At 44.9% G+C, this 19136-nt stretch overlaps 1 protein-coding gene across 1 annotated transcript in view; it reads left to right on the top strand.

The window, feature by feature from the left end:
- The window catches only part of rin3 (Ras and Rab interactor 3), a 96732-nt gene that overhangs the window by 33470 nt on the left and 44126 nt on the right, over nucleotides 1-19136 (top strand). Inside the window, exon 4 of the mRNA XM_041214710.1 lies at nucleotides 16837-16909. Within this exon, the coding sequence (XP_041070644.1) occupies nucleotides 16837-16909 (73 nt within the window). The remainder of the gene's footprint in view (nucleotides 1-16836; nucleotides 16910-19136) is intronic.

A 19136-nucleotide genomic window follows, 5' to 3' on the forward strand; every position in this document is an offset into this window, starting at 1 on the left:
GAAATGAGAAGTTAAGAGTCCAAACCCAACTTTTTAAAAAAAATATACAAATCAGTCTTTGGCTTGTCCGTGAGGCATAGATGGCGGTCTGTTACGGCTGTTAAGTTGGATGATCCCGATAGAGCTGACTTTGGCAGTTTCACAGTTAGTTTGGAGACATGTGATTCTGCAGGGCGGCTGAAAGGCTGTCCTATTTCCTTTAGATTGTGGCTTCTGCTGAGCTTTGCCTCCAACAATAGAGAGAGAGAGAGAGAGAGAGAGAGATCCTTTGCCTGGAGGCTGCGTGGGTAGGGTGGGGGTGGGGGGTGACTGACTTGTTCTTCTTCTTGCTATCACAGAATTACACACCAGCACCCCAGCTTTTTAACTGATTTTCCCCTGTGTTTTCTGGAAGAGGTAAAACTATGACTCACACCCAGAGTTCATGTTCTTTTCATCTCAGACAATTTACACATTCTGAGATATAAATCAACAGGAGGTGGATTTCGGGTGTCTGCTAAGACATACAAATCAGTATTTTGCCTCTGTAACCACAGGAGATTAAAGGTCAGTCTTTTAAATCTCTCTTATCTCCCTTTCAAGTGTTTCTGTTTGAAGAAAGCCATGACACCTTTTCAGGTGCTTCATTCCATGTTCTTTCAGGACCAGTTGGTCAAATATAACCCACATAGGAATTTTCCAGAAAGTGGTCACTTTACATTACTAGCCATCTTTTGCTCAGTGTCTTTACTTGCATTTCTTTAAAAGAAAAACAGGTCTTCCTTAAAAAGTTCAAATTGCCCATGTGTAATTAGCACCGTTAGTCCAAGGTGGGATCTTTACTAACTGTTGCAAGGAGCATTAGAGGATAGATCATCTCAGAAGTCTTCCCTTCTGTATAACTCAACCTAACTTTGACACCAAAGCTTAATCTCCTTCTCCCCAACTTGCAAATATAGACATTCACTCAATCTGCTCCCCATCCTACAACAATGTCAACACATCAGATCTCTTGGTCTCAACCTTTCCAGCCCTGCTGAGGTCAATGAAGTATTTTCCAAGCTGGTCTGGCAGCCAATGCTAGTGAGACCTCCCTTCAAGCAGCAGAGGTGACATTTTGGGTGGATCCTGCAGCCAGAAATCTAGGTTCCTTGCCTTTGATTTCTTTGAGAAGGGCTTATCCTTCTTCTCTGGCTTGACACCATGTGCTGGTGCCCTCTGGGTCCAGATGGTGGCTGCATAGTCATAAATTTATAGAAGTATAATCAAAATATACAGTGAAGCTATTAGAGAGTGAAATGAAAGAGCCAAGTATTGTTCCTCTCTCTCACCTGGTTGACCCCCAGTCTGTTGTCGAAGATTATAGACTGAACTATCTTATTAAATGCTACGCTGGAGTTTCTGTAGAGCCCAGCTCTTTACACCTGTTTTGCGCCAATGACTGGGCCAAAAGGCTTGCAAAAGGGGAAAGCTGTGTGTGGCTCCCTTTGCATGCCACCAGTTGATGCCACAATGCCTCATCCACATCTTAAATGGGAGGCCCTTTATTTTGAGATGGTACTCCCTGGTTCTAGATTCCCCTATGAAGGGAAACATCGTCTCAGCATCTACCCTGTCAAGACCCCCACAGAATCTTATATGTTTCAATAAGATCAACTCTTATTCTTCTAAACTCCAATGCATATTGGCCCAACCTGTTCAACCTTTCCTCATAAGACAAATCCCTCATCCCAGGAATCAACCTGGTGAAACTTTTCTGAACTTTTTCCAAAACAAATATGTCCCTCCATAAGTAAGGTGACCAAAACTATACACAGTACTCTGGTGTGGTCTCACCGATGCCCTGTATAACAATAGCAAGGCTTCCCTATTTATATACTCCATTCCTCTTTCCATATAGGCCAATAGTCTGTTTACCTTCCAAATGACTTGCTGTATTTGCATGCTAGCTTTTTGTGATTCATGTTCAATGAAAGGAAATTTCCTCCAAATGAATTATGGCATTGTGATCATTGAATATATTCAAGGCTGAGTAAGACAGATTTTTGACTGACAATGGAGGCAAGGGTTATGGGGACAGGCAGATCAGCTTGATTGAAAGATGGACCAGCTTGTGGGGCTGAATGGCCTATTCCTGCTCCTATTTCTTACGTTCTTAGGTTCTTATGCAATGGTGGAAATGTTTTGCAGGGTTCAGGCAGTGGAGAGAGAGAGTTAACATTTCAGGTCTGTGACCTTTCACCAGAACTGGAAAATGTTAGAGATGTGTTTTAAGCAAGTACTGCGGCAGGGAAAGAGGTGAGAGAGAAAGAATAAATAGGGGGGAGGTCTACATTAGGGTGGAGCATATGGAAAGTTAAATGACAAAAGGAATGGTGGTGGACTGACAAAAGGGGATGATAATGGAGTAAATTAAGCAAAAGATGAGTGGGAACAGTAGGATCTACTTTTGCTTTTCTGATTCTGCTGTTCTGTTTACATCTCCTCTAGATCCAACCTTTGTTTCTTCATTTGTCCCATCACCAACTGCCTTTGCTTCACATTGTCATCCCTTCTGTCTCCTTATCTCTCCTGTCCTGTACCCTATCACAGACCTTCCCTTGTGTTCTTCCACCATGCACCACCCCCCTGCCCCCACCTCTATTAAAACCTGTTACATCTCTAATTTCTTCCTGTTCTGACACAACGTCATCAACCTGAAATGTTAACTCTGTTTATCTCTCCACAGACCTGCTGAGCATTTCCAGCATTTTCTGTTTTTATTTCAGATTTCCAGCATCTGCGTTGTTTTGCTTTTGCAGAAATGTTTGTGTTACTCGACAAGCAACGGAGTCCTCAATTCCAATATGAAGAGGGTCCATTTCCAATCTGCAAGCTTCACTCTGTGTCAAAATGCACTAAGATATCCAAATGGAAACAGCCTCAGTTCAGTTAGTCAATGGGAAATTGTTTCTGGGAATTGCTTTGAGACTGCACAAATGAGAGTATTTCCTGCTTTAGTCAGAATCCACTCGTTCACATCAGCAGAAAGAAAGTCTCTGGAGAAAGTAGTTATAGAGTAAGCACAACTAAAAGTGCTCGGTGCATTGTACTCAGGGATTTTTACTCTGGTTCTTCCCCTTAACAATGGTATGTGGTTTGGGTATTACAAATCTCTACCTTGTGTGCCTTCTCAGTAATTCGTCAATGGCAGGTGCAACATAATGTAGCTTGCTGGACGCTTGGGATCCACCTGGGATTGTGGTATCCCTGTACCTCCTAGTACTGCCATGGAATGCTGTGGTGGTGTCTGACCTTGCCAACTTTCAGGCACCTGGGCCTATTCCAGCACTGCCCCTGCAGCCCATGAGCTCCAAGGCAGGTTACAAATCTGTTAAGTGGTTATGCATGACTGTACACATGTGGGTAGCACACACCTCCACTCTTGAGGCAAGATGCTTTGCACACTCTTGAATTACTGTATAAAAAGTATTTGTTTGGCAATACCAGCATTTTTCAAATGTAGCTGGGAATCCCTGGGATCTGCAGCTGAGAAAAGTCATGAACTGATCCTTCAGACAGCAGGGTAACTTTCTCCACTGCCACCCATCTTGTGTTCTGTGGATCACTTGCTGCACCTGCCTCAGGCAGATTTTCCAAATCTCCTGCTCCTGTTTACAATGAGCAGAATGAGTGATATAGGGTGTTATGAGTTGTTGGCTTCTTCAAGGCAGTGGGATCCAAAGGAGGTTGCAGCATCTCCAAGAAGCCTATACTGTTCCACTCCAGAAAGCCTAGTGGGAAGGATAGAACTGGAGCCAATATCTACACACTTTTATAAACTTTTATTACAGAGATACATATTTTAAAGGTGCTCTCCTCCTGCAACAACAACAGTTTTAGTCTGTTCCTACTTATAGAAGCACACCAGTTACTGCCCACTACCAGGGTACAATTAAAAACAATTAATATGCGATTAACCAGTACCTCATAGCATCCTGCAACTCTCACTGTACCCGTGGAAATCCTTCAAATAATATATCAGTAGCAGTAACAGTCAATATATTATGTGGCATGGTGTATTACTTAAGAATATGCACGGTAACAATGAACGAGCGAAGAAGGAAGGAGACAAAAAAGAAAACAAAAAGGATGGTACTAACCCCAGGCTTGTGGGAGGCTTCCAGCGTCAGCCACCTTCACTCTCTGGGCTGAATTTAATACTGGCTGGAAAGCTGGGGACACCCCCTCCACAGACATTTCTGGGAGCCCCGGCGCGATCCTGTGCCCATCGGGCAGTTAACTGCCTGATGTTGGGACTCCAATTTATGGCTCAGCAGCTCCCAGCAGTGCCACTTGGAGCGGTGGCCACTAGTACTGCAGCAGGTCCAAAGAAGTACCATGGATGCTATTCTTGGACCGAGGTAAGTGGAGTCAGAGGCAGCGGGGCCAGTCAGGCAGGGCCCAACAAGGGGTTGGTGTTGGGGATTGTTGATGAGGGCAGGGGTTTGTTTCAGTGATGACGGCCCTTGTTGCTGGGGGGTTGGTGGGGTGTCCTTCATGGTACCTGATCAGTGGGCACACCCCTGAGCCCACAGGGAGGTGCCAACTTTTACTGGGAAGTCTCGCACATGGCAGAGGGCACCCCAACCCCCAAGCAGTGGTGGCAATAGGCCACTAAGGGCCTCAATTGACCTCTGGGCAGGAAAGCCATTCTCAACCTTCCCCACCCTGAGTGAATTAGACGGAGTCGGGAAGGCGATGGGCACTCCCAACCCCGCCTCCCAACTTCCCTCCTGGTGACTCCCAGCCGGATCTGTATGCAGTCAGTAGTTGGGATTCCCAACCTGGTCCTGAATGCACTCAGTCTCTCCATGTTACTGGACCCTCCCCAGCGCTGTTCTTTCTGCTCCCGTATGCTATGCGTCACCTTCTTCTGTGAACAGAAAGGCAATCTTGAGAATTTGGAGAAGCACAGCAGGGGACATTTAAATGCTCCTCTTGCAGCCTGTCTTTGGTGTGAAGAAACATTTTATGGAACAATCTTCTAGGTATAAGGTAATAGTGCATAGCCTTACCATGGCTGAAGTGGTCAAGTATTTTTTTTTACATTTGGAGCCAGTGGACACAGCATTGACATGGAGTGCTATTTCCTTCCAGACTTCTCTCCTGTGTGATGAAGTATCAAATGGACCCACCATCTGTGCTTCATTGGATCAAGAAGCCTTGGTGTTCTGCTATGCTGCTGCTTCATTCTTACACTGCACAGCTTGGAAGAAATGTTTTGCAATGCTTTTGGACTTTAAATGCCCGATTTCTCACTCAGAAATAACAAACCCCTTGTGAATTACATGCCAGGAACCCGATCTGAATGTCTAATGGGTCTTTGGCCCAGAAGATTCATCAGGGTTGGCTGTGTGTTACTGAGGCGGACAGAATACCTACACCCCGATGTTCCCACTGCCTCTATGCTTACATAGGAAAATCTGCATTGTTGCTTCATGCCCTGTACTTACCTTGTACCATCTCTGTTCTCTGGTAACTCTTAAGGAAAGTGACATGAGATTAGCTGCAGGCTTGCACTTTATATGCCACATCCGAGAAATGGCATTTTGTAAATGCCCTTTTGCGTTTTTTAAGTGCCCTGAAGCTGTAAAAGAGAAGAGGAATTAAAATATCAGCCACTAAACCCAAATGAGAGCTGGAGTTTGGTGATGAACTTTGGACATGAAGACCTGCAGCTCCAGTTTAAAGGGTTCTGGCACAAGGCAGAGCAAACAAATGGGAGACAGACTGTAAAGGAGATTGATGAACAGGAACTTGCAGTCAGCCCTGTAATGATAAGCAGAACTAGACCCAGTAAGAGGAAGCTGCTTTGTGGGGTGGTGAATTGAAAACTTGGTAACACACTAATAAACCCAAGACTGAGGAGAAGTGTGCATTCCTTCCTGCTCCTTATCCAGCCTGTTAGGTTTCTCCCTTTTTCCAACTTTTTACAAAGGAACCAACACAAAATCATCCTCCAACACAATCACGAGGGACACTTACCTTTTGATATCTTACCTAACTGACCATTCTTCATGCGTGAGTCTGCAAAGTGAATATCAGCAGATTGTTTGACCATGAAGAACATCATATATGAGCTTGATCTTCTCATCATCTAACAAAGCACCCAGGGTTCACTGTAAAATTGGAGTGTAAACCCTAATCAATTTCCACACCCTGCTCCCCTCCATGCCTAGACTATAGGCTAAACCAGAGACCTTTGTGATCTATACCATTGGTGACTGTGCCTTCAGCTACCTGGGCTCTATGCTCTGCAATTCCCTCCCTGAACCTTTCCATCTCTCTTTCCTCCTCTATGATGCTACTTAAAACCTATCTCTTTGACCAATCTTTGGGTCATCTGACCTGATAATGCCTTGTGTAACATGGTATAAAATTTTGCTTTATAACGCTCCTGTGAATTAAGCACTTTGGAATGTTTTATTATGTTAAAGGTGCCATCTAAATACAGGTTGGTGTTGCTGTTGTTGCATGCTAAGTCATTTTCATTGTCAGAGGTGACTACCCTGACCCACCTTTCTAAGGTAGAAATACCACACCTGCTCCATCAGTATCCCTTAGGCCTTTCACCAGCTAAAAATTATATTAATAAAAACAAAGTTCTTTGTACCTTGGTAACTGTCTCAGTGATAAGTACAAGGCATGAAATAATTCCTGCTCTTGCCCCAAATCAGAAAGTGTCATCAACTTGGTTTCCAGTTTCCTTTTTTTTCATGTGGTCAATTTCTGACTATTGTTTTCATTTCTCAACTTCTCTATCTCCATTTCTGGGGATAACTATTGACCAATAACCACTGTAAACCCACTAGTTCCCACAGGTACCTTGACTACACTTCCTTCCACACTACTTCCTGTAAAAACTTTTGTTATATTATTCCAATATGATTTAGGAACACAGTGCCACATCACTCAGTACCGCACTGCAGCCTGTGTACAAAACTAATAACGGCCCGGAGATTCAGCAGCCCAACCGAAAGCCTGTTGGCTTTTGACGGAGCCAGAATGATCCCAGTGGTGGGCAGAGCCTGAAAATCCTGCCCAATGTATTAGTTTGCAGCACATGCTGTGATCTGAGAAATGCATTGGATGATGCTCCAGCATTTGAGTTTAAAAGTATGATTATTTCAAATTTCTGGGAGCCACAAGACATAACAAAAATGTTCCATTCTCGCAGATTCTGCATCTCCATCGCATCTGTTCTGACAATGACACTTTCTATACCAGTGCTTCTGATATGTCTTCCTTTTCACTAGACTGGGAATCGCCCTCCACTGTGATTGACAGGGTCCTCAACCATGTCAGTTGCATTTCCTTCATGCATGACCTCATCCCTTGCTTTCCCTCCCGGTCCTTTGGCATTCTGAATGAACCCTTCCCTTCAGGATGCCCTGATCCACTCCTCAATCATCCCCAACACACCAATCCCTTCCCATGAAACCTTCTCATGCAAGCACAGGAGGTGCATCACCTGCTTTTTTACCTTCATCTTTTCCACTGTCTAGGGTCCCAAACAATCCCTCAAGCTGGAACAGCAATATACATGTACTACTTTCAATTTCGCAAACTGTATTCGCTGCTCATGAAACGGTCTCCTCTACATTAGGGAGAACAAACAAAGCTTGGGAGATTGATCTGTGAAACATCTCTGTTCAGTCTGCAAGTGTGACCCTGAGTTTTCACCTCATCCTCATCCTTCTCATCCTCATCCTTGGATTAGGCACTTCATAGCATTTCATATTCAACATTGAGTTCAACAATCCCCCCCTCCATTTTCTTTCAGACAGTGGCTGAAGGTAATGATTCTGCTATTACCATTCACACTTCTTCTAGACCCATCTTTTGTTTCTTTAGTTATTCCATTCCCATCTCCTTTTTCCCGGCACCCACATCCCTTTTGTCATTTAATCACTCCAGCCTTCCACCCTATCACAGATCTTGCCTAAAATAAAAGCAGAAAATGCTGGAAAAACTCAACAGGTCTGGCAGCATCTGTGGAGAGAGAAACAGAGCTAATGTTTCAAGTCTGTAAGCCTCTTCTTCAGAGTTGATGAGAGGTAGAAACGTGATGGATTTTATGCTGTTTAAGATGGGGTGGAACAGGTGGAGCAAAATAGAAAGTCAGGGATAGGTGAGAGCTCAGGAGAGATTTGACAAAGATGTCATGGACACAAGACAAAGGGAGTGTTAATGGTAGTGTTAAAGACTAAAGAAGGTGCTGATAGTGGCATAAAGGTAAGATCAGAATATGTTAATAGCAGAACCAGGGTCAGCACTCTGTGACAGCACAACATAAAAACAGATAGCCCTGTGGGGTGTGGTGGGGTGGGTGCGGGGTGGGGGGTTGGTCGTGAGGTTGGGGAAAAAATTGGATTAAAATAGGGGTCAAGATGGAGGAGAGAGCTCATGTTCTGAAGTTGTTGAACTCAATGTTAAGTCTAGAAGGCTGTTAAGTGCCTAATCGGAAGATGAGGTGTTGTTCCTCCAGTTTGCATTGGGCTTCACTGGAACATTGCAGAAGGCCAAGGATGGACATATGGGCATGAAAGCAGGATGGTGATTTGAAATATCAAGTGACAGGAAGGTCTGGGTCATGCTTGCAGACTGAGCAAAGGTGTTCCACAAAGTGGTCACCTAGTCTGCGTTTAGCCTCCCCAATGTAGAGGAGACCGCATTGGGAGCAGTGACTAAAGTAAACCAAATTGAAGGATGTGCAAGTGAAGTTCTGCTTCACTTGAAAGGAGTGTTTGGGGCCTTGGACAGTGAGCAGGGAGGAGGTAAAGGAGCAGGTGTTGCACCTCCTGTGATTGCATGGGAAGGTGCCGTGGGAAAGGGATAAGGAGTTGGGGGTGATGGAAGAGTGGACTAGGGTATCACAGAGGGAACAGTTCTTATGGAATACTAACAGGGTGGGTGAGGGGAATATGCATTTGGTGGTGGCATCATGTTCGAGTAGGCGGAAATGGCAGAGGATGATCCTTGGAATGCAGAGGCTGGTGGGGTGAAAAGTGAGGACAAGCGGAATCTTATCATGGTTCAGGGAGGGGAAGGGGTGAGGACAGAGGTACAGGAGATGGTTTGGACACAGTTGAGTGTCCTGTCAACCACAGTGGGAGGGAACTCTCGGTTCAGGAAAAGGAAGACCTGTTAGAAGCACTGTTTTGGAAGGTAGCACTATCGGAACAGATGCGACAGAGTCAGAGGAACTGGGAGAATGGGATGGAGTCTTTACAGCAAGCAGGGTGTGAGGAGCTGTAGTCGAAGTAGCTGTGGTAGTTAGTGGGCTTGTAATGAATATTGCTGGACAGAGTATCACAAGAAATGGAGACAGAGAGGTCAAACAAGGGAAGGGAAGTGTCGGAGATGGACCATGCGAAGGTGAGAGAGGGGTGGAAATTGGAAGCAAAATTGATAAGCTTTCCAGGTCCAGATGAGAGCATGAAGTGGCACTAATACAGTCATCGATATACCGGAAAAAGAGCTGTGGAAGGGGGCCTGAGTAGGACTGGAACAAGGAATGTTCCACATGCCCCACAAAAGAGACAGATATAACTGGGGCCCTTGTGGGTACCCATAGCTACACCTTTTATTTAGAGGAAGTGAGACAAGTTAAAGGAGAAATTATTCAGTGAGAGAACAAGTTCAGCCAGACAGTGGAGAATGGTAGTGGATGGTGATTATTCGGGCCTCTGTTTAAGGATGAAGCAGAGAGCCCACAGACCATCCTGGTGGTGGATGGAGGTGTAGAGGGACGGGATGTCCATAGTGAAGTGGAGGCAGTTAGGGTCAGGAAATTGGAAATTGTTGATAAGACATAGGGCATCAGAAGAATTGCATATGTAAGTGGGAAAAGACTGGACAAGGGGAGAGAGAATTGTGTCTGTGGGGCAGGAAAAGGCTGACACAATAGGTCTACCAGGACAGACCTGTTTGTGGATTTTAGGAAGAAGGTAGAAGCGGGCTGTGCAGGGTTGGGAGACTGAGGTTGGAAGCTGTGGAGGGAAGATCTCCAGATGAGATAAGGTCAGTGACAGTCCTGAGAACAACAGCTTGATGTTCAGTAGGGGGGGGTCAAGGGCCAGGGGGAGATAAGAAGAACTTGATAACAAAGTCAGGGTTGGACCTGAAAGAGTGCAGCAAGTTCAGAAGGATACAGGCTGGGGTGGGTGAGAGGAGATATTGCCTTTTGTCCTTTCCCCTATTTCTCTCTTGCCCTGCTTCTCATAGAGTCAAAGAGGTCTACAGCACAGAAAAAGGCCCTTCGGCCCATCGGGTCTGCGCCCGTCAAACAAGTTCCTAACTATTCTATCCCATTTTCCAGTACTAGACCCATAGCCTTGTATGCCATGGCATCGCTTCTGAACCTGTTACACCCGTAATGTGTTCTAGTATGGTGAAAGCTCATCGAACTGAAACATTAACCCCGCTTATCCCTCCCCAGATGCTGCCTGACCTACTAAGTATTCCCAGCATTTTTTTTTTCTATTGCAGATTTCCAACATTTGCAGTACTTTGCTTTTGCCTTCATTAAAAAAACAACCTTTAGCTCCTGAGGAAGCCTGGAGCTCCGGGATTAATTATTTTTGCACATTTTTTTGAAGGTTCTCAATGGGTTTCTCGACAGTTCTCAACTGGCAAGAATTGCATTGAGGCGTTAAGAGAATGTACTGGGTAGAATTCTCACAGTAGCACAAGCATAGGAACTACCCCAGGCAAATACACTATATAACAGGGAAACATTATTGTACTTTAAAAGGGATATCCTTGCTAAGAAAAAAAAAGATAGTCGCAAGGGAAAAACAAATTGGGGATCTCCATGGTGACTAAGTAGAAATATAAAAAAGAAGTCAAGAAGTTCAGAAAATGCTAGCAGCCACAAGTGAGGAACAGAAAGCTGGTGTATTCCTGGACAATAAAATGCTCTCATAGTTTATCTAAATCAGAGAAAGTGAAACAAGGTAAAAAAGATAAACAATGTCAGTTGAGGTACACAATTCACATACAGAGAATCTATAGAGACTGCAGTAAGCATCAACAAACAGGAAACATGCCCAATCAAATGAGTAAAATCAGGAGACCAGCGGGAGTGTGAAGCAGGTTAGGATCAATGTGAAGCAGTCCAGGAGGAGCATGCAGTGGGTCAGGATTATTAAGAAGCAGTCTGGAAGGAGTGTGAAGCAGGTCAGGATCAATATGAAGCAAGCTGGGAGGAGCGTGCAGTGGATCAGGATCATTACGAAGCAGTCCTGGAGGAGTGTGAAGCAGGTCAGGATCACCGTGAAGCAGACTGGGAGGAGTGTGAAGTAGGTCAGAATCAATGCGAAGCAGACTGGGAGGAATGTGCAGTGGGTCAGGATCATTGTGAAGCAAACAGGTGGAATGGGAAGCAGGTCAGGATCACTGTGAAGCAGACCGGGTGGAGTGCGAAGCAGGTCAGGATCATTATGAAGCAGACTGGGAGATATGTGCAGTGGGTCAGGATCATAGTGAAGCAGGCTGAGAGGGGTGTACAGTAGGTTCAGTATCATAGTGAAGCTGACTGGGAGGAGTGTACAACAGGTCAGAATCACATTGAAGCAGGTCAGGATCACTGTGAAGCAGACCGGGTGGAGTGCGAAGCAGGTCAGGATCATTATGAAGCAGACTGGGAGATATGTGCAGTGGGTCAGGATCATAGTGAAGCAGGCTGAGAGGGGTGTACAGTAGGTTCAGTATCATAGTGAAGCTGACTGGGAGGAGTGTACAACAGGTCAGAATCACATTGAAGCAGGTCAGGATCACTGTGAAGCAGACCAGGAGGAGTGTGCAGCAGGTCGTGATCACTATGAAGCAGACCAGGAGAAGTGTGTAGTGGGTCAGGATCACTATGAAGCAGACTGGGAGGAGTGTGCTGCAGGTCAGGATCATTGTGAAGCAGACCACAGGATTGTGATGTGAGTCAGGTTCATAATTAAGCAGAGTGGGAGGAGTGTACATTGGATTAGGATCATGGTGAAGCATACCGGGAGTATGTGCAGTGGATCAGGATCACTGTGAAGTAGACTGGGAGGAATGTGCATTGGGTGAGGATCAACATGCAGTAGACCAGGTGGAGAGTGCAGCAAGTCAGGATCATTATGAACCAGACCAGGAGGGGCATACAGTGGGTCAGGATCACTGTGAAGCAGACTGGGAGGAGTGTGAAGCAGGTTAGGATCACTATAAAGCTGACCAGGAGGAGTGTGCAGCATGTCAGATCATTATGAAGCAGACTGGGTGGAATGTGCAATGGGTCAGCAGCACTGTGAAACAGACCATGAGGAGTGTGCAGTGGGTCAGGATCACTGTGAAGCAGACCGGGAGAAGTTTACAGTGGGTCATGATCACTGCGAAGCAGACTGGGACGAGTCTGCAGCAGTTCAGGATTATTGTGAATCAGACCTAGAAGGGTGTGCAGTGGTTCAGGATCACTGTGAAGCACACCGGGAGGAGTGTACAGTGGCTTAAGATCACTGTGAAGCAGACCGGGGAGGAGTGTGCAATGGGTCATGATCACTGTGAAGCAGACTGGGAGGAGTGTGCAGCAGATCAGGATCATTGTGAAGCAGACCAGGATGGGTTTGTAGTAGGTCAAAATCACTGAAGTGAGAGAGAAAAAATAAATAAACTGTGACATTACAGAAACCCTCAAGAGTAATCTCAGCAGTCTTGCTGGAGCTTTTCACTGATTCTTCTTGTAGATCTGCTCCAGTGGACAATGATCACTTTCCACTGTGAACTTTCTCCATAAAGTTACGTGCGGAATTTTTTGCATCCATACACAGCTGGAAAAAAATTATCTTTCGATGGTGGCATATCGATCTCAGCTGATGTTAGATCTTTGGGTGCAAATGCTATTAGTTTTCCCTCTTGTACCAGAACTACTCCCAGTGCTCTTGGAGAAGTATCTCCTTGCAGAGTATTTCTTTCTATTGTAGAATGACAGACTTGTTTCCTTACATGCTACTTCTCTGAGTTTGTTGAAACTCCTCTTGTATGACTCTGACCATTGGTATTTAACATCTTTCACCAGCTCTCGTAGGTTTGCTGTGTGTTCTGACATGTTAGCTGTGAAAAACCTCATGTACTGGATCAAATCAAGGAAAAATCGTAGCTCTTTCTTGTCTCTTGGAACTCCCATCTCGGAGGTGACAATGATTTCCTCAGGACTCAGCTTGACTCTGTCATGTATATCTACTGTTCCAAAGAACTTGGACTCTGCCACCTTCATGATGCATATGTCTGCGTTTAGCTTGATCCCAACTTCCCTGTTCTCCCTGTGGCTTCATGCCAAGGATGGTCTTGATCTTTTTCATCTACACAATTAATCTGGATATTGTCAGCAATGATGACTGCTGCTTTACATCTTCCTTATGTTTTGTCTACTTTCTTTTGGAATACATCCTGGCTCAATTTAAGGCCAAAACATAGACTCCTGCCACCACTCCTGTATCCGGGACCCAAGATGACCCGAGGCCTCAGGTTGATGTCTTGCTGGCAAGCGATCCCACAATCAACAGATCAGATCTGCAGTCCTGTCAAATCCAGTCGTGAATGGTGGTGGACAATTAAACAGCTCACTGGAGTTGGTGGCTCCACAAATATCCCCATCCCCAATGGATGGAGGAGCCCAGCACAGCAGTGTAAAAGATAAAACTGAAGCGTTCGCAACAATCTTCAGCCAGAAGTGCTGAGTGGATGGTCCACTTCGGCCTCCTCTGGAGGTCCCCAGCAACACAGATGGCAGTCTTCAGCCAATTCGATTCACTCCACGTGATATCAAGAAACGGCTGAAGGCATTGGATACTGCAAAGGCCACGGGCCTTGACAACATTCCAGCAATAGTACTGAAGACTTGTGCTCCAGAACGTGCCATGCCCCTAGCCAAGCTGTTCCAGTACAGCTAAAACACTAGCATCTACCCAGCTGTGGGAAAAATGCCCAGGTATGTCCTGTTTACAAAAAGCAGGACAAACCCAACCTGGCCAATTACCGGCCCATCAGTCTACTCTCCATCATCAGTAAAGTAATGGAAGGGGTCATCAACAGTGCTATCAAGCAGCACTTGCTTAGCAATAACCTGCTCACTGATGCCTAGTTTGGGTTCTGCCAGGGACACTCAGCTCCTGATGTTGTTACAGCCTTGGTTCAAACATGGACAAAAGAGCTGAACTCCCAAGGTGAGGTGAGGGTGACTGCCCTTGACATCAAGGCTGCATTTGACCGAGTGTGGCATCAAGGAATCCTAGCAAAACTGGAGTAAATGGGAATCAAGCGGAAAATTCTCCACTGGTTGGAGTCACACCTAGCACAAAGGAAGATGGTTGTGGTTGTTGGAGGTCAGTCATCTCAGCTCCAGGACATCACTGCAGGAGTTCCTCAGGGTAGCGTTCTAGACCCAACCATCTTCAGCTGCTTCATCAATGACCTTCCTTCCATCATAAGGTCAGAAGTGGGGATGTTCGCTGATGATTGCACAATGTTCAGCACCATTCACAACTCCTCAGATACTGAAGCAGTCCATGTCCAAATGCATCAAGACCTGGACAATATCCAGGCTTGGGCTAACAAGTGGCAAGTAACATTCGCGCCACACAAGTGTCAGACAATGACCATCTCCAATAAGAGAGAATCTAACCATCAGCTCTTGATGTTCAATGGCATTGCCATCACTAAATCCCCCACTATCAACATCCTGGGGGTTACCATTCACCAGAAACTGAACTGGACTAGCCATATAAATACTGTGGCTACAAGAGCAGGTCAGAAGCTAGGAATTGTGCAACAAGTAACTCACCTCCTGACTCCCCAAACTCTGTCCACTATCTACAAGGCACAAGTCAGGAATGTGATGGAATACTCCTTACTTGCCTGGATGAGTGCAGATCCTACAACACTGAAGAAGCTGGATACCATCCAGGACAAAGCAGTCCACTTGATTGGCACCACATCCACAAACATTCACTCCCTCCACCACAGAAGCACAGTAGTAGCAGTGTTTACAGGATGCATTGCAGGAATTCACCAAAGCTCCTTAGACAGCACCTTCCAAACCCACGACCAGTACCACCTAGAAGGACAAGGGCAGCAGATAGATGGGAACACCACTACCTGGAAGTTCCTCTCCAAGTCACTCACCATCCTGACTTGGAAATATATCACCGTTCCTTCACTGTCGCTGAGTCAAAATCCTGAACTCCCTCTCTAACAGCACTATGGGTGCACCTACACCACATGGTCTACAGCGGTTCAAGAAGGCAGCTGACTACCACTTTCTCAAAGGCAACTAGGGATAGGCAATAAATACTGGCCCAGCCAGTGAAGCCCATATCCAATGAATGAACTAAAAAAAAGCCACTGCCTCTCTAGTGGTGCTGCTGAGTGCAGAAGAGCTACCTGCCTTTGATTGTCTGGCAGCTCTTGATGGGTGGGACTTCTGCTCCTAGGGTCCTTGATCCCTGGGAAAGCCTGTCGCTGGCCTCAGTGACGGAAGATGTGGTGGACCTTCCTGAAAAGAGGTGACTTAGTGGCTCTCCAGCCAGCGGTTGAGATCCCTGGCACATTCACAAGATTCCACTTGTTATCTTCCAGGGTATGGATGTTTTGGTTCTTTTTACTTCCCATTCACCCTGAAGCTCTATCTCTGATAACTTATTTACCATTTTCTTTCTTTGTTCTGTACATCTTTTCCCAGTGATTCAGTTTTCCATAAGCTTTGCAGTTTAGTTCATATGCGGGAAACTTCCTTCTGCCTGTGAACTCGTGGTTGACCACAGCTCTTACACATTTTTCTCTTTTACTGGTGTGTATTCTTTTGTTCCTGTTTCACTGCAACAACTCTGCTACCTTTCTCTTCACTTAACTGAAAGCTAACCATTTGGGTAGTCATTTTCTTCATCTGTCTAGCTGTGACTTCATGTGCTCTGGAAGCGTCTACAGTCTGCGATATTGTGAGTTTTTCCTTTCCAATTAAATTTTTTTGAACTCAGGGTGTGCAGAACCTCAAATGAGCTGATCTAGCAGCCTTTCATCTGTGTCCTTAAATTTGCATTGTCTGGCTGCATTTTTGAATCTCGTCTTGAAATTGTCAACAGGCTCACCTGATTCCTCCTTCAGGCCTTGAAATTGATTTCAATAGATCCAATGATTTGACTTTGGATGAAGATGTGTGCTGAATTTATCAAAAAAATTCGATTCCTGATGTCATCTTCACTCAGCTCCCAGCTTTTAAACAAACTTAACCCTTTCTCGTCTGCCCACAAAATGATGCAGTTTACCCTTTTCTCTTCCCTGGTACCTTTTAGGAAGCTCCTGAATGTCAGCCTGCACTTTTGTTTAAACTTCTCAATATGCCTCTATGGCATCATCAGGCACCAATTCATGTGTGTTTATTGCTGTGACAACCATTCCATTTTTGCACAATTCACTCATTTTTTTCTCTCTCTGGCACTAATCCAGGTTGATTTTCCAACCTAATTCAGCATTAAATTCACTTAAAATGTTTGGGTTTTTACTCACAAGTGACCATTGCCACTATGATATGTCTTCTTGTTCCCCTAACTTTGTAATAATCAGTTTAGACTCAAAATGCTGGAGCTTCATTGAGTGTATTTCTTGCTGTTCTCCATGTAGATTGATAGACTGATACATTGTTGCTTGGCACATGACACCAGTGCAACAGTAAAATTTGGCACCCTGGTATATATGCTAACATAATGATTAGTTCTTAGCTCTTTACAAATAATATAACAATATTATTCAATAATTCTGACGTTCTCAGTTCTTTTTTCCTTTCAGTTATGTACTTGGATGGCTCCTTATTGGTGTTTGAAGATATCTTCAAAATGGTGGCATTCTATTGCGTGAGCAGGTAAGTCACTGTTTGACAGATCTACTCAGCTCATGCAACACAGCACATAATATAGGTTTTAAGATCTGTGCTGTTGAATCCCAGTATATTTATTGCTGTTGTACAACAAAAGCTATATGTAGTGTTTGATGTAATATTTTTATCAATTGAAAAAAATCTCCTCTTCCTTGGCCCCTCTTCCTATCATAAGTTCCTACCCCCTCCTATCCCCTCTTCCTGTCATAAGTTATCTCTATGCTGTGCTCTTTCAGTTGGGTGGACTATATTGTTATCTGTTATTACCCTTTTGTGCACAGTCTGAGTCCAATGCCAAGTGAGTGCAAGTCCACAGCACAAAGTTTAGTCATAGGTGCCATAGGGATTTTATAGGAAATATATGAATTTGCACCACTAACGCAATGTTCGATATTGGTTTCACATTTCTGCTATGAGCTTAATAGGACCCATGCAAAGGTTCTACTAGAGAGAGGTATTTTATCTGGATTTATATATTAACAATTAATAACTTGTGTTACGGCAGAGACCATGATATGTGAGTACGACTGTATCTTTATCACTAAGTTCATCTTTCTGATTGGATCATAACCCAAACAGGGCATAATATTCTCCCTTTAATTCCACCAGTGTTTCAGTGTTGGTATCTCTTCTTTGGACTTAGAATCTCAACCTAAGGATGTGATTTTGCTAGCAATGAGTTATTGCCCTTTTCCTTGAATTTATTGCTGCCAGTTTCTCTTGAATAGAGGAAGAGTAACATTGTGGATAAGGGGCGGGGGGGTGAGACCCCCGTAGAAGAATTGGAATTAAAGGAATTCCTTCTCCTCTTAGGTGGCCCACAGCTCAGCTGATGAACTGATGTGAGGCCAAAGCCTCAAGATCACTGGGGCCTGTTCTCTGCTGAAGGTGGAGGGGTCAATAACTAGGGGCATAGATTTAAGGTAAGGGGCAGGAGGTTTAGAGGTGATGTGAGGAAGAATTTTTTCACCCAGAGGGTGGTGGGAATCTGGAACTCATTGCGTGAAAGGGTAGTAGAGGCAGACACCCTCATAACATTTAAGAAGTATTTGGATATGCACTTGCAATGTAATGTCATACAAGGCTATGGGCCTAGTGCTGGAAAATGGGATTAGAATAGTTAGGTACTTATTTGACTGGCGCAGGCTTGATGGGCCGAAGGGCCTTTTTTTGTGCTGTAGACCTCTATGACTCTATGTGACAGGGAATGAAGATACAGTCAGAGTAATCCCTAATGATTGATTCAGGGCATTTTGTAGATAGTATATACGGCAGCTATGGTACAGTAGAGTTTTTTTTTAACTATTCTTTCGTGGGATGTGAGCATCACAGGCAAGGTGAACATTCGTTGCTCATCCCTAATTGCCCTTGAGGAGATGATGGTGAGCTGCCTTCTTGAACCACGGCAGTCCATCTGGTGTAGGTAAACCTGTAATGCTTTAGGAATGGAGTCACAGGAATTTGATCCAAGAGCAGTGAAGGAATGGTGATATAGTTCCAAGACAGGATGGTGTGTGTTTGGAGGGGAACTTGCAGATGGTGGTGTTTTCATGTGTCTGGTACCCTTGTCCTTCTAGTTAATAGCAGTTGCAGGTTTGCAAGGTGCTGTCAGGTAAGGCTTGGTGAGTTGCTGCAGTGCACCTTATATATGGTACACACTGCTGCCTCTGTGCACCGGTGGTGGAAGGAGTGAATGATGGGGTGCTGATAAAGCAGGCTGATTTTTCCATGGATTATGTCGAGCTTCTTCAGTGTTCTTGGAGCTGCACTCACCCAAGCAAGTGGAGTGTATTCCATCACAACGTTCGTATCATATTTGATCCTACAGTGATCTTCTGACCACATATTTGCGCCTTCATTAAGACTGCCTATTTCCACCTCCATATCGCTGCCTGACCACGTCACTACTTCAGCTCATCTGCTGCTGAAGCTCTCATTCATACCTTTGTTACTTCCAGATTTGACTATTCCAATGCACTCCTGTCCTCAGTAAACTTGAAGTTATCTGTAACTCTGCTACCCATGTCATAACTTGTATCAAGTTTTGTCCACCCATAACCCCTGCCCTTGCTGAGCTAAACTGGCTCCTGGTTAAGCAATAACTCAATATTAAGATTCTCATCCTTGTTTTCAAATGCCTCCATGGCCTCACCCCTCGCTTTCTCTGTAATCTCCTCCAGTTGCACAATCGTCCAAGATATCTGCGCTCTTC

The sequence above is a fragment of the Carcharodon carcharias genome, chromosome 20, assembly GCF_017639515.1.
Source record: "Carcharodon carcharias isolate sCarCar2 chromosome 20, sCarCar2.pri, whole genome shotgun sequence".
NCBI lineage: Eukaryota > Metazoa > Chordata > Chondrichthyes > Lamniformes > Lamnidae > Carcharodon > Carcharodon carcharias.